Raw genomic sequence first — 15,872 nt, 5'->3', positions numbered from 1 at the left:
CTGCCGCGTCCAGTGGGGTCACCACCCTGCGGCCAAAAAAGAAATATGAACTTCGGTACATGGAATGTACAGACACTGATGGACAACAGTGACAGCGAATGTCCTGAACGTAGAACTGCCATCATTGCAAGGGAGCTGGGACGCTTTAACATCGACATAGCAGCCCTTCAAGAGACCCGGAGAGCAGGAGAGGGACAGCTGAAGGAAGAAAAAGGAGGCTACACCTTCTTCTGGAAGGGACAGCCTGAAGAAGACCAAAGACTGCACGGAGTTGGCTTTGCTATCAGGAATGATCTGGTGAAACATCTGTCCGAAGCACCCACTGGCATCAACGAACGACTCTCAACCCTCCGAATTGATCTTGCCAAAAACCAACGGGCAACCATCATAAGTGCCTATGCACCAACACTAGATGCTGATGAAGACATCAAGGAGAAATTCTACTGTCAGCTGGACACCGTCCTATCAGGGATACCTAAGGAGGACAAAATCATCCTCCTGAGGGACTTCAATGCAAGAGTCGGGCGAGACTTCGACCTGTGACCAGGGACCATTGGAAAAGACGGGGTTGGAAACAGCAACTCAAACGGCATCCTGCTTCTCATCAAATGTGCGGAACACAACCTTGTCATCACCAACACGCTCTTCCGCCAGAAAAACAAGTTCAAGACATCATGGAAGCACCCCCGGTCAAAGCATTGGCACCTCTTAGACTATGTAATCACACGTGCCAGAGACCGCCGTGAGGTGCTCCTCACAAGAGCCATGACAGGTGCTGACGACTGCTGAACTGACCACAGGCTAATCCGATCAACGATGGCTCTCAAGATTGCCCCCAAGCGCAGGCTCCAAGGAAGAAAGACAAGGCGCAAAATGAACACCCAAGCCCTTCAGGAGCCCTCGAGACGAGCCCATCTCCAAACAGCACTCAAGAACCATCTACCCACAGAACACCCTGAAAATGTTGAGGAACATTGGAACAAACTGAAGACCTCCATCATCACAGCCTGCGAAGAAACTATAGGGTATCAAACCAAGAAACATCAAGATTGGTTTGATGAAAATGACATTGAGATCCAACAGCTCATTGACAAGAAAAGGAAAGCCTTCCAAACATGGCAGAGAGACATCAACTGTGCTGCTAAGAAAAAGATTTACGCCAGTGCAAAAGCTGAAGTCCAAAGAAGGACAAGAGAACTCAAGAACATCTGGTGGACAAAGAAGGCTGAAGAAATCCAACACCTGGCAGATACTCATGATGCTCAGGGATTCTTCAAAGCCACAAAGGTCATCTATGGACCAAGAAACCATGGCATACAGCCTCTACTCTCATCAGAGGAAACAAACTCCTGAAGGACCAAAACTCAATTGCACTACGTTGGAAAGAACATTACCAAAGCCTCCTGAACCGAAGAGGTCCTCTCACAAATCCCACAACAACAAACCAGGGATGAGCTTGCAGCACCGCCTAGTCTGGAAGAAGTCAGCAATGGCATCAGCCAACAAAAGAATAGCAAAGCCAGTGGACCGGATGGGATCCCTGCTGAAATCTTTAAAGAGGGAGGACCCGAGCTGACACACCAACTCCACCAGCTCATAGAAAAAGTGTCGGTGACCGAGAAAACACCAGCAGACATCAAGGATGCCACTATCATCACCCTCTTCAAAAAAGGGGAAAGAATAGACTGCGGAAACTATCGAGGTATCTCCCTTCTAACCTCCGCTGGGAAAATCCTCGCAAGAATCCTTGCAAACCGCCTTCTGCCCCTCTCAGAAGACACCCTCCCAGAATCCCAGAACGGCTTCCGCCCCTCCAGAGGAACCGTGGACATGATCTTCACTGCATGACAGCTCCAAGAAAAATGCAGAGAACAAAATCAACCTCTGTACATGGCATTCATCGACCTTGCAAAGGCATTTGACACAGTGAACCGCAGCGCTCTCTGGACCATCCTCCAAAAAATCGGGTGCCCAAGCAAATTTATGAACATCCTGCGGCTCCTCCACGATGACATGATGGCAACAGTCTTGGACAGCATGGCTCCCAAAGTGACCCATTTAAGGTGGAATCAGGTGTCAAACAGGGATGCGTTATTGCCCCAACTTTATTCTCCATCTTCATCGCTATGATACTTCACCTTGTTGATGGGAAACTTCCCACCTGAGTGGAAATCATCTATTGGACAGATGGCAAGCTATTCAACCTCAGCAGACTGAAAGCCAAAACCAAGGTCATAACAACATGTTATAGAACTCCAGTATGCTGATGACAACGTTTGTGCGCATTCAGAAGAAGATCTACAAGCCACTCTAAACACCTTCGCAGAATCACACGAGAAGCTCGGCTTGTCATTGAACATTGAAAAAACCAAGGTGCTTTTCCAGCAGTCACCAGCCACCCCCTCTCCAATGCCAGTGATACAGCTTAATGGTGTAACATTAGAAAATGTTGATCATTTCCGCTACCTTGGCAGCCACCTCTCCACCAAAGTCAACATCGACGCCGAAATACAACACCGCCTGAGCTCTGCAAGCGCAGCATTTTTCCGACTGAAGCAGAGAGTGTTTGAGGACCGGGACATCCGTAGGGATACCAAGGTGCTTGTTTATAAAGCTATTGTCCTCCCAACCCTGCTCTATGCCTGTGAGACGTGGACTGTCTACAGACGTCACATGCAACTCCTGGAACAATTCCATCAGCGCTGCCTCCAGAAAATCCTGCAAATCTCTTGGGAAGACAAGCGGACAAATGTCAGCGTCCTGGAAGAAGCAAAGACCACCAGCATTGAAGCGATGGTCCTCCGCCACCAACTCCGCTGGACCGGCCATGTTGTCCGGATGCCCGACCACCGTCTCCCAAAGCAGCTGCTCTACTCCGAACTCAAGAACGGAAAACGGAATGTTGGAGGACAGGAAAAGAGATTTAAAGATGGGCTCTTAAAAACTCTGGCATAGACACTGAGAACTGGGAAGCCCTGGCCCTTGACCGCTCCAGCTGGAGGTCAGCTGTGACCAGCAGTGCTGCAGAATTTGAGGAGGCATGAGTGGAGGGTGAAAAAGAGAAATGTGCCAAGAGGAAGGCGCGTCAAGCCAACCCCGGCTGAGACCGCCTTCCACCTGGAAACCAATGCCCTCACTGCGGAAGAAGATGCAGAGCAAGAATAGGGCTCCACAGCCACATACGGACCCACAAGAATATTGGAAGACTATCATCCTCGGAAAGCGAGGAATCGCCTAAGTAACCTTCTTCGCTCTACAATTGCTTTCATACCACACCAAATCAAGAGAAATTGAGTATTTGCTTTTTTAGGTTAAGTATTTAAATAAAGCGAAGTTTATTCCAATGCACTTTAAATGAGATTTCAGTAATTTGTTTCATTAGTTGCCTAGCCAAGATGGCATCATCTACACAGGTGACTTGAAGAAACTCATGAAATTTATCCCAACCTCCAGGAAAAAAAAAAACCCTAAAGCTTTCCTTCCCAAAAGTCTGGTAAGAACCAAGTGTATTCAGTGGCCACAGAATGCCAATGTAAAAGAGAGAATGACAGAGGACCAGGGAAGAGTAGCATTTAATACTAAGGCCCTGTCTACACTGCCATATAATACAGATTGTCAAAGCAGATAATATTATCTGCTTTAAACTGGATTATCTGAGTCTACACTGCCATATAATCCAGTTCAAAGTAGATAATCTGGATTTTATACAACTGTGTAAAAGGGCCCTAAGAAAAGTTCAGTTGACAATACAGTGCTTGTAACACTAAGTAAAAACACCTCAGAATGCAACATTTGTGCAGGTCCCCTTTTAAATACAAAATGCCATATGATGCCATATGTTGGCATTTTGAAATACAAAATGCCATACCAAGAGGCCACTGAGATCCATCCCATCTCCATACTCTCTCCGCCCAATTTATTCCACTGAAGTAGTGATTTCAGTATCTATTTTTATCCCTCTACATATGTGGGCAAGTTGTAAATTTACAGTTCTTACCAACATATATATTGACTCCTCATCCACAGGGAACCACTATTCTACCCAGTAATGCACTGTCACTTTGTTTCTGAACACTATTTGTGTATTTACATGATAGTTTGTGATTGTTTTCAAGTCATTTCCAATTTATAAGTTCTATTTCAGACTAAAGAACCAGAAAATATTTTGTAGGGTCTATTTCAGAAGAAAGAGCCAGGAAAAGTACCTCTGGGTATCCGCGCCCAAGGAAATCCTATGAAGTTCATGAGGATGCCATTGTCAACAGGCAACACACATATGGCAAACCTATCATGGAGTCTTCTCAGCAAGATGTGTTCAGTGTGAATTTATTATTGTCTTCCCTGTGAATTTCCATGACTGGGAAGAAAGGTGAATCTATCTCCTGGAGTTTTACTTTATCACCTAAACCGATGGTTCTCAACCTGTGAGTCCCCACATGTTTTGGCCTTCAGCTTCCAGAAATCCTAACAGCTGGTAAATTGGCTGTGATTTCTGGGAGCTGTAGGTCAAAACACCTGGGGACCTAGAGATTGAGAACCACTGACCTAAACTACTACACCATGCCTGCTTTCTTATAGGAAAGTATAAATAAGTAAAGTAGTCCATAAGTACTGGTAAGTAAACATACCAGTAATTCTGGTATGTTTAGTACTGCAGCTTTAGTCCTCTAGTAAATGCTCACATTTAATCTGAATGCTGGGTATACCAAGACTAAGTCAGAAATTTGTGTATTGCAATAGGCGATATTATTAACTTCAAATTGTTATCTTAGTGCAGTTTTGACACAAATCATGGAGAATTATTCAACACACATCCTATTTTCCTAAAAGTTAAAATACTGTCATATGAACATTTAAGAAATTCTACACAGTAAAGAAAGTACTCAACAGGGCAGCTACAAGAATTAGACTCTAATTTACTTTCACTGGAAAGTCTTTCACTGGTGGAAAGTTTGAAGCACTTTGTTTTTTCAAGACAGTGGTCACTCCGTAAAAGTCATACAAGAACATCCCATCTGTTGTTTCATTGCTTCCAGTCCAGAAGGCCTCCTAGGTCTGTAGACTGGGAGAGTCAATATGACTGGAAGAGTCAACATGGAGTTATGAAAGAAGCATGGTATGTGCAAAGTATGTACCAAAAAAAGGTTGCCCAACATTTGTTTAGCATGCAGTACTACTGTTGAATACCAATCTCACTCAGGGAGACATTACATAAATAACTGATTATTACTATGCTTTGTGAACAAACATCTACATCCAAGTTGCCCAAGAAGAGAGATCTACCCAATATATAACAGAAGCTCCCATAAACATTTCAGCAAATCACTACTGATTAGAACTTCCTTTGGATTTTCAGAGGACCAACTAATTAAAGTAATATCATGCAACTTGTCAATAAATACATAAATACAGACTTTCCAGAAGCCAGAACAAAAGGGAATGAATTCAATTTTGGGGGAAATATGTCTCTGAAGAAATAGTTCAACTAGGACCCTGAGTCATGTGAATACTAGAAAAGTAAACATATTGTCAATTTCCTTCTAGGATATTATACATAATTTTGGTCTTGGAAATACAAAGGTATTTGATTCCTCTTGAAGCAATGCTGTGCTCTTCACCAAAGTTTCATCATTCAACTGCTGAGAAATGTCGAGACATGCAAGTCCAGGTGCGCAGAGAAATATGAGTCCCTCCACAACCTATACCTAATTATATCACATGGGCAAATCACTAGGCCTTTTTGTAACAAGCAATACATTAATCCTGAGAGAAGCAGTTCTTCCTATTCCAGTCCTGCTGGTGCTTATTCTTCCCCCTTGCGTGCCTCACAAGGCAAGTTTGGGCACTATTACTTTAAAGACAGAGCAGAAAGAAAGAAAGGAGTACTGCCTTGAAGAGGTGGAAAAATTACCTTGTAGTTAAGGCACAAAACTTAAAACTCAAAGACCCAATGTTTCTCTCCAGTTGTTGTACAGACTAACACAACCACTCTGGGCAAGTTAAAACCTCAGGGTTTCCAGGTTCTCTTTATGTGTAAGTAGTATGCAAGAGGAACAAAATATAAAAACTATTAATCCAGACAAAGCTTTCCTTGTCAAAAAGCAACCCAACATTTCTATACAAATGCTATCTGATGACTGACTATGCAGTTCTCTAATGGTGAAGAGTCCTGTTTCGTTCAATTGTACGAAGGCTATTGCAATAACAAAGGTTATTTATACAAAGGTTATTGCTTAAAATTTCGGTTTGTGATTTGAACACAAAACAATTAAGTGGTGATCATTATATCATCCTCAGAATAGGGAAGGGGATGTAAAAAATTGATCGACCCATACATTAATATCTACAAGCTAAACCTAATGGCTTCATTAGCATTATGCACTAGTATTGAACTTAGATGGCCATTTGCTCAATAAACAACGTACATACCTACCAGGTACTTTGAAGCTTACACAAAATTGACCAGTGTACGTAGAAGGAGAATCTGCACCCAGTGGTAGCATGTTTTTGCTGAGGGCTGCAGTTAATCAGCATTTTTCCCCAGGATGCACCATTAAATTTCTCCCTCCAACTTGACTTTCAGTATGTTCAGCCAAAAAACAACCGTCTATGGCTACTAAGGATGCTTAATCCATCACTTCAGGGACCCGCCCTTGACCATTTTGGTCCTTTTACAAAAACTTGGATTTCCACAAGCAAGATACCTCTTGCTTCTATTTATTTAGATGAGACAGTTTTGGCTACACAAGGATCCATACTGACATCTAAAGCTCAAGACATAAAGGAAAGAGATACATAAACAATACAATAAAGATCCTCAAATCATCCACAATATCAATTTTAAAACAGCAAAGCAGCACAGAACATGGGCAGCTATTTCATTTTACTTTTAACCATCTCCCACCACTGCATCAACCTTGCAATAAAAATACAGGAAAAGCATTAAGATGATATTCATCTTGTTTTCTGGATGGGATTGCATTGCTTTTAGAAAGTTAATTTGAAATAATAGATTCGTGCATATGTGGCATAACTTGTGTGCACTTGTATGTGCATTGAGATCCAACTGTTTTCTCATACTACTTTTCTGTTTACTTGTTGCCTCTATGTAATTTTAACTGTCGTCTTAAATGAGTGCAATGTCTTATGCAAATCATTTCATGAATGTGGTATATACACTGTAAGAAAGGCAAGAGATATCTAAAAAACAAAAACAAAGGTATGAAGATGGGTCCTAAACTGGCCATTCATGCTCAATTCATTATGCAGAAATAAACATAAGATTCTGTTTCTCAATCCCTAAACTTCTTTCCTATTAGATTTGAAAATAAATACAATAAACATAATGACTTCGGTACACAGAATGGTGTCAGATGGTATTGAAGACTACCTCCTGCTCTTAAAGTAAAACATTGGGGGGGGGGGGGGGGGGGACAGGCAAGAACAGATCCAAAAAAAAAGAAAAAGAAAAAAATTATCAAAGAACTATGTTTTATTCTACTCAAACAAGAAGACAGGCTCACTCACCAAACAGATATAGAATGGGATTAAATAACAGTAAGTGAACCTATTAAAAACATCTCTCAAGTCAGCGTAAGTGATTTTAATTGAGAAGATTGTGAAGTAGCAGTATGATCTGGCTTCTGATAATACAAAATCAGCAAAAACTCCCAGACACTGGAGGATGCATAACACAGGTCTTGAAGCATTCCAACCATCAATGAAAACCTTAAATGGGAACACAGAACTGACGAAGTATGATAATTAGGCAACCTTGTACATTCATCCTAATTCAACAAAGATTAAACTCAGAGTTTGAAAGACTTCTTTAGGTGTGGCAAAGAGGTAATGTATTTTTCACTTTTTAAATGTCACTAGCTTAACTACCGTAGGTATCCTAGTTCCAGTAATTTGTAGTACATCAACTGCCTTGAAATAAATCTTCCAGTGTATAGAACTTTCCCTGGAAATACCCTCTCTTAAACATTCAGAGTGAAGTTCACAATCTAAGAACAGAAAATATATTCCTGCTTGGAATTCCATACTCTTTCATGCCCTTGACCAGCATTTCTCAACCTGCGGGTCGGGAACCCTGAGAGGTCGCAAGGGGGTTTCAGAGGGGTCACCAAAGACCATCTGAAAACACATATTTCTGATGGTCTTAACAACCGCTTTGGCAGAGAAGGCTGAAAATCTCTCCACCTGTCCTTCTCTTTTTAGAAACAGACGGTGATTGGCCAACCTCTCAGCCAAAGGGAGGGCTGTTTCTGAGACTCCAAGAGGGGGAGGGGAGAGCAGGCGCGCTCGGCGCATGGCAGTGTAATGTGCAGGTGCAGGTGAGGGAGAGAACACGAGGCTGGGGGGAGACATCCCTTCAAGACAGGTGGGAAAACACCCTTTAACTGTAGCTTAACTATAAATCCCAGCAACTACAACTCCCAATTGACAAAACCAATCCCACCCACCCCCTCCAACCAGTATTCAAATTTGGGTATATCAGGTATTTCTTCCAAATTTGGTCCAGTGCATGAAAATATATCCCACATATTAGATATTTACATTATGATTCATAACAGTAGCAAAATTACAGTTATGAAGTAGCAACAAAAATAGTGTTATGGTTGAGGGTCAGCACAACAAGAGGAACTGAATTAAGGGGTCGCGACATTAGGAAGGTTGAGAATCAATGCCCTAGATCTACAATGCTGTTCCCAAGTCCCCAAATTTTTGACCATGGTTAGAACCAGAACCACTCCTGCTACCACATATGGATACTTAAGTATTCTACCAGAACTAATATAACTTTATTAAAATTTTCAATCAAGAACTACAAAATTATTTTTCAATGTTATTAGCATAATTATATTTTCATTAAGGAACTACAGATTTTTAAAATCCGAAGGAGCAACCAAGATCAGCTTTAACCTCAGAGGTCACTTTTTGATCAGAAACCTCAGAGCCAACTATGATATGAAATACTCTTTTAAAGCATCTTGAACCTAACAATTGAACATCTTTCAAGCCATAATCAGAACTGTAGTTGGAATGAGCCTATTTTTAAAACTTGGATCCAAGAAGCTTTAAAATACACGTTTCTCCACTTTCCTATCACATTTAAAAATGCCTGATGCCAGAGTTCTCTCTCCCTGCATGGCACAATTTATGAATGAACTATTACAGTATTATCTCTGAATATTACACTTTTAAAGAGATGACAGAGGGACAGATTGAAATGACAGTAGAAAGAGACTGATTAGTTTTGAAAATTGGCAGGAGTTTCTGATGAGAAATGATTCATAAAGTAGCAATCCTATTGGCTCCTCAGTACGTAACTTGATTAAGAATCCTGGCATAATATTATATTACAAGAATAAGAGTATAAATTAGCAAAAGAGGGACAAAACAGCCAACAGTACCTGTAAACTGGAACTTGCAGGACAACATTCAGATTTTGCTATTTTTTAGTCTTATGGTGAAAAAACCTAATTCAGAATGGAAAACAGACCTATGAAATTTTAAACTGGCCAAGAACAATAGTCCCCTGATGGTTAAAGGAACCAGTTTATCTATATTTGCATGATTTAAAAAAATCAGTTTCTTAATGAAACCTTCCTATGCAGCTTTAAAAGAAATGTCAACTTTCAATGTATAAACTGATTCAAAAAGTAGCCACTGTGATTCCTATTGGTGACCATGCCAAACCATAGTTTTGCTGATAACACCATATCACAAGGCTTGAACTTCCTGATACAGCCCAGGAAAACCATGCTTTAGAACTACCAATCTACATTATTCTTCCAACAACTTGGACATCATTTCCTAAGCTCCAAATGTAACTTCCATTTCTATAAATAACAGCCTGGAATCAGAGCTGTGGTTTATGACTTCAGACATAACAAGCCACAATAAGCAAATGCTGATTTGTGAACCAGCTTCAAATTAATTCACAGGAACCGACTGTCCTAGTTCAGTGGTATGTGATCTATTCCCAAGTAACATCAAATCGTGGTCTGAATTAAATGTATAACCCACTTTTTCTTGCAGACAGACAAAGCTAGTTTACCACAAAGAAAAAAAGTAAAAAGTAATACACATTATTATGTCCTGAATATTAATACAAAACAATACCCACTGAAACACAGACCCCTCTAGTAAAGGTAAAGGTTTCTCCTGAAATTAAGTCTAGTTGTGTCTGACTGGGGTGGTGGTGGGGTGGTGCTCATCTCCATTTCTAAGCCAAAGAGCCAGCATTGACTTTACATACCTTCAAGGTCATGGGGCCAGAATGACTGCATGGCGTGCCACTACCTTCCTGCAGAAGCGGTACCTATTGATCTCACATTTTCATGTTTTGGAACTGCTAGGTTGGCAGAAGCTGGGCCTAACAACAGCTCACCCCGCTCCCCAGATTTGAACCACCAACCTTTTGGTCAGCAAGTTCCACAGCACAGCAGGTTAATCCGCTGCACCACCACTACATAACTTGATTAAGAAACCTCGCATAATACACTGCCATATAATGAAGTTTTAAACTGAATAAACAGTCTTCAATACTTGCATAAAAGAAGGCATAAGGTAGTCAAACATCTTTCAGTAAACTTTCTCAAAAAAGATTTGTACAATGCATAGTTTTAATGTTAAATCTGAATGTAGCATATGGAATTTCAAATGTGTCCAGGAAATTAAACTCATGCATACAAACAATACGTGCTATAAAATGTCAAGAGAAATGCCCATTCAATGCAATTCTCCAAACCTACAGTATGTCCCATATATAATTATAGGTGCTGGATAAATTACCTAACTTTCCATAAAATAACTTTGTCACTAGTCAAATAATTCACCAAGTTAAAGACATATGTCCTTTCTGAGCAGAATAGCGTACTTCCAGGTTTCCCAGGTCAAAGCATATTCTTCTTGGTTGAGACTGTCTGTCTTCGTTTCTTCACGACTTGAGGGCACAGGTCTTTTAAGTATTGTTTTTTTTATTTTAATCATATTGTTTCATTGTTAAGATGTCTATTTCTTTGTTTTCCTTTTCAAGAAAATTTAAAATATTATCCCAGTTTGTTTCCTTTATTTTAGTTTTATTTTGTAACATCCTCTGTGTTAGTAAGTCCATATTCATAATATCTAGAGATTTTAATAACCACTCTTCTATCGTGGGTACTTCTTTTATTTGCTGTAATCAAATAAAAAAATACCTTATTTGTATTATTGTCTGTGTCAAAGTCTGTAATACCCAATAAAAAGTATCCCCATTCTCCCCCTCCCCCTATCTTTTCCTACTTTATTTTCCCCCTCTCTAAGTTCTCACAACTCAACCTGTTTTTTATTGTTCCCCCACTTTCCATGTATACTGATGTCTTTCATTATTGTTTTTAAAAAATAATATAATGCTTTACCAATTTTCTATCATGCTCCACTCTAGGGAGCACATATTCCAAATAAAAAAATTTTTTTAAAGGCATGTGTCCTTTCTTAGTTCCAACTAAAGTACTGAATCGAACAATCACAGGGTCAAAATAACTTGCCTTGTCTAATTCTGTAAAACAATGGTTTTATATTTTGTTTATATTTTGTCAATATAAGTTCAATAACTGACTTTTCTTAAGTCAGAAGCTTTAGTAGAGCTGAAGTAACACAAGGCAGATAAAACTCTAGTTCTGCCTCTAGGAATCTCAAATTATTTTCTTGATTTACCTTGTCCACTTCTAAAAGAAAAATCACTGGACATCATATGTAAGTAATACATAAGTATTACCATGTCACAGGGGTGTTACTCTTCCCTGTGCTATCCAAAGCTACTTTGCAACGTAAGACAGATGATGCTTTATGAAATTAGTCTGTTCTTGAAGTTCCAGTGATCATGTTGTCTACTGAGCATTTTTTTATACTTAAGAGAGTAACAAGGGACTGAACTAAACATCAATCAACCAGATAGTGGTTCCTATGGGGTGTACCCTAACCTAGCTGACCTGGCAAGGTGAAAATAGTGCTAAGTCATATGACATAAGGCTCACCTCCACACACAGATAATGGTGCATCCTGTCGTATGTTGAGAAAAAGGCTGAAAGATTCTGAAAACTAACTCTCAAAGTCATTATCTTACTATTTCTTCACATCCCTTCCCACTTTCCAAGCTATAATTGCAAACTCCTTGGGGCAGAGGCCACTCTTATTGTTACTCTATAGTGCTGGGCACAAGGATAGCATTGCAGATATCAAACTAAAGTGAGCATGGAAACAGAAATTGAAGGAAATTGCCTTGATCCAGAATACAGTCACTATGGGGCTATCTGCACTGTCAAATTAATGCTGTTTGATACCATTTAAACTGCCAATGGCTAATGCTCTGGAATCATGGGATTTGAAGTTTGATAAGGAACCAGCACTCTGGTAGATTCCATAGCATTAAGTCATGGAAATTAAAAAGTTGTCAAACTGCAATAATTCCACAGTGTAAATGCACCCTGTGATTCAGTTAGATGACTGAATAAAGCCAATACTGTGATGTCCAGCTTTTAGAGAGAGGATACATTGAAATACTGAAGCACAACAAGTTCTAGATCAGTGGTTCTTAACCTGTGGGCCACGGACCACCAGTGGACTATGAGGATGAAAATTTGGTCTGCGAACCTCTTTCCTCTTTATTTCTTTTTTTTATTTCCACACCTTTTGCACCGCCTGCCATTCCTTCCTTGTAACTGACCATGACCTATGTTCTGTATCAGAAACTAGACATGATGTGGTCTATCCAATGCAATTTTCTGAATCAGCACTGCAAACTGAATCTAAAGTTGACCAAATACTTCTCCCATTTAATTGCCTTCAGCCATAAAATGGGGTGTTCAGGCAGCACAGAAGCCAGACCTTGAAACTGCTAAGCCATTCAATGCTAATCAAGGTGGCCAATTGCAACATTCACACTTGCCTCAGCAGACAAAGAATTCTTTCTCCCACCCTGGACATAATCCCACAGATATATAAACCCCATTTTCCTAGTTTCCAAGAGACCTCACAACCTTGGAAGATGCCTGCCATAGATGTAGGCGAAACATCAGGAGAGAATGCTTCTGAGAACATGGCCATACAGTCCAGAAAACTCACAGCAACCAAGTTTAAAAAAATAAATTATTATATTTATCCTATATCTGGTTGCGCAGCTCCAGTTTCAAAATGCAGGGTCAAATAATGCTGGAAAGAAATAGACAAACTTGAGAGAAATCGGTGATACGCCAGGATAAATTACAAAAACCAAAACAACACTAACTGGTTAAACAGAAAAAAAAATGTCATTGTTGCTTTCGACCCCTCAGAACCCACTCTAGGCTGCATCAGGCTTTACTAGTAAAAAAAAAAATCCAAGGTGCGACAAAAAATGCCATCTCTGCTTCTTTTGTTTCAGGCACAATGCACCCAGGGCAGACCGTCTGTGGATCTGCTCCTGCTGAACCTCCTCAAGGTCACAGCTAATTTCAGATGTGGGATTTTTTTAAAAAAAAATACAAAAACAAAGGAGGTCCCCAAAAGTGGCAGTGATGCTCTGGGTTATGGCTTGTCATAAAAGCAGAGTGTAAAAGTTTATGAGCTCATCAGGATTGTTGTACCATTACATCAGAGGCAATTATAAATGGCCAAGAGCAGGAGATGGGGAGCCAATCAGATCACAGATAGGATGTCAACCTAAGACCAACTGTCTCCTGGCTTTGACAGAAGGATTTTACCTCCATAATTCAAATCCCAAACCAAAGCAATCTGCACTTTACTACTCCAATCACTGAACTGTTTACCCGCACTTCCAAGAGGGAGCCCAAGGCGCCAGGCTCTCGAAAAAAGCCTGCTCAGAAAATGGCTCCAGCCAGCCTGGGCAAGGCGAGGGTGTTAGAGCAGGGCGTCCCACCGAAGGCTCCCCGCGACCCACCCCGGGAAAGAAGGAAGAAGCGGGGGGGGGGGGGGAGGCAGGGGAACCGGGCCGCCCAAGGGCTCGGCACACCCCTTGCAACGCCGGCCAGGCCGAGGGCCCCTTCCCTCCCAACCCAGCCACACGGGGCCCTTCGGGATACCCCAACCCCTCTCCCCCCCCCCCCCCCGAGAAGAGGCAGCAGAGCCGTCTTTGCCCCTCCTGGGAGCCTCCTTGGAAACTTGCAGACAGGAAAGGGAGCCGGGAACGAGCAGCCTGTTCGCTCTTACTTAGGGAGCTCACACAAAGGAGGGCTGGGAGAGGAAGGGAAGGCAGGGAGGCAGCCATTTTAGAGAGGCAAAGGAAGGAGGCAGACAATGGCAGCTCCCCAGCACGGCTTGCCTGCGAAGCCCCCCTCAGCCCCGCACCCCGAGGGGCCCCTCAGCCCCGCCCCGAGGGCCCCTCGCCCCTCCTTTTTACCTGCTGGCTCCTGACGAGCGCCTGCCCGGCTCCGGCGCCGCTGCTCCCGGGGCTCATGGGTGCGTGGTGGCTCCTCGGCGGGGCTCCGGGGCCGGCTGCCGTGGCCCAGCCCTGTCCCGCGCCCCCGCCGTACGGGGAGGCCGAGGCCAAGTCCGCCGCTGTTGCCGCCGACGCCTTGTTGGCCACTGCTCCTGCGTCCTGGGCCCCGCTCCCGTAGTCGGCCCCTGGGTAGCCCGGGTAGCCCCGGGCCGAGCTGGGCGAGGTGAGTAGCTGGTTGAGCGTCGGGGTGGAGGTGGGCTGCGGGGAGGCGCCTCCTCCTCCTCCCGCGCCCCCGACCGCCGAGGGCCCCATGCCCACGAAGCGCTGCTGCTGCTGGAAGGCCGAGGGCGGCGGTTTGTGCCCGGCTTGCGCGGGGCCCTGCGCGTTCCCGCGGGGAGAGCTCAGGGCATAGGTCTGCGGGGAGGCCCCCGTCTGCTGGTAGGCGCCGGCGCTGCGCCCAGGCCCCGAGTAGTACGAGTTGTACTGGTGGTTAGCGAAGCCGTGCTCCGCGCTGCCCCCGCCTCCGCCGTGGGAGTTCTGGGGCGGCCCGGACGGAGGGGCCCCCGCGGACCCCGGGTAGGGCTGCTCCAGGCCCCCGCTCTGCAGCGCTGCCATGCCGGGGCTTTGTTGTCCGCCATGTTGGTGGAAAGCAGCAGCGGCGGCGGTGGCCTGGGCGCTTCGTCCCCCGTAGGGCTGCTGTTGCCCGAAGCCGTAGGCCGGAGGGGCCAAGGCGGACGGGTGGGGAGCTGGGGGCGGCTGTTGCTGCTGCTGGGGCGGTGTCCCCACCCCGTCGTTGCTGCTGCTGCTACTACTACTACTATTTGGCACGCCATCGCCGGGCGGCTCCGGGAGGTTATTGTTCAGGGCGGCGTTGGCGGGCCTGGGGCCCGGGTTCCCGTTGGTGTTCTTCAGGTCGGGCTCGGGCCCCGCCGCCCGTCCCCCGCCATTGCTCTCCGCCACGTCCGACAGCTCTTTCCCCGAGGGACCGTCACTTTCCGAAAGCGGCTGCTGCTGCTTCTCTCCGCCGCGCTCCGCCACCGTCGCCTCGCCCCCCGCCTCTTCCGAGGAGCAGTCCTGCTGCTGTTGCGCCGCCGCCGCCACCGCCTCGATTTTCTTGAGCTCGGACGGGGCCGGGGCGCCCAAGGTGCTGGCGGCGGCGGGGGCCACCTGCGCGGCCATGATGCCCCCTTCCCACCCGGCCAGTCCCCTCCGCCTCCGCCCCCGAGCGACTCCCGCCTGGCCGGCCGGCCGGCCGGCACCAGGCCTCACCGCTCCTCTCCTCCTCTCCCTCCTTCGCGTTCAGGCGGCGGCGGCTTCTTCCTCGGGACGAATCGCTCTCATTCCTCCTCCGGCGGCGAGGCGGTCTGGACGCGGGTGCGAGGGGCCTGGCCCCACTCTGCCTCTCGCTCAGTTGCAGCCGGCGAAGGAAGGAAGGAAGAAAGGGGGGAGG

At 44.5% G+C, this 15,872-nt stretch overlaps 1 protein-coding gene across 1 annotated transcript in view; it reads right to left on the bottom strand.

Annotated features, from left to right (window-relative positions):
• LOC137095073 (AT-rich interactive domain-containing protein 1A-like) overlaps positions 1–15,635 on the bottom strand; it is a 238,101-nt gene extending 222,466 nt beyond the window's left edge. The window contains exon 1 of the mRNA XM_067461282.1: positions 14,384–15,635. Coding sequence (XP_067317383.1) covers positions 14,384–15,601 — 1,218 coding nt within the window. The 5' untranslated portion in view covers positions 15,602–15,635. The remainder of the gene's footprint in view (positions 1–14,383) is intronic.
• Between the last annotated feature and the right edge of the window lie 237 nt (positions 15,636–15,872).

The sequence above is a fragment of the Anolis sagrei genome, chromosome Y (assembly GCF_037176765.1).
Source record: "Anolis sagrei isolate rAnoSag1 chromosome Y, rAnoSag1.mat, whole genome shotgun sequence".
Taxonomy (NCBI): domain Eukaryota; kingdom Metazoa; phylum Chordata; class Lepidosauria; order Squamata; family Dactyloidae; genus Anolis; species Anolis sagrei.
This window is presented reverse-complemented; position numbering and strand designations above follow the sequence as displayed.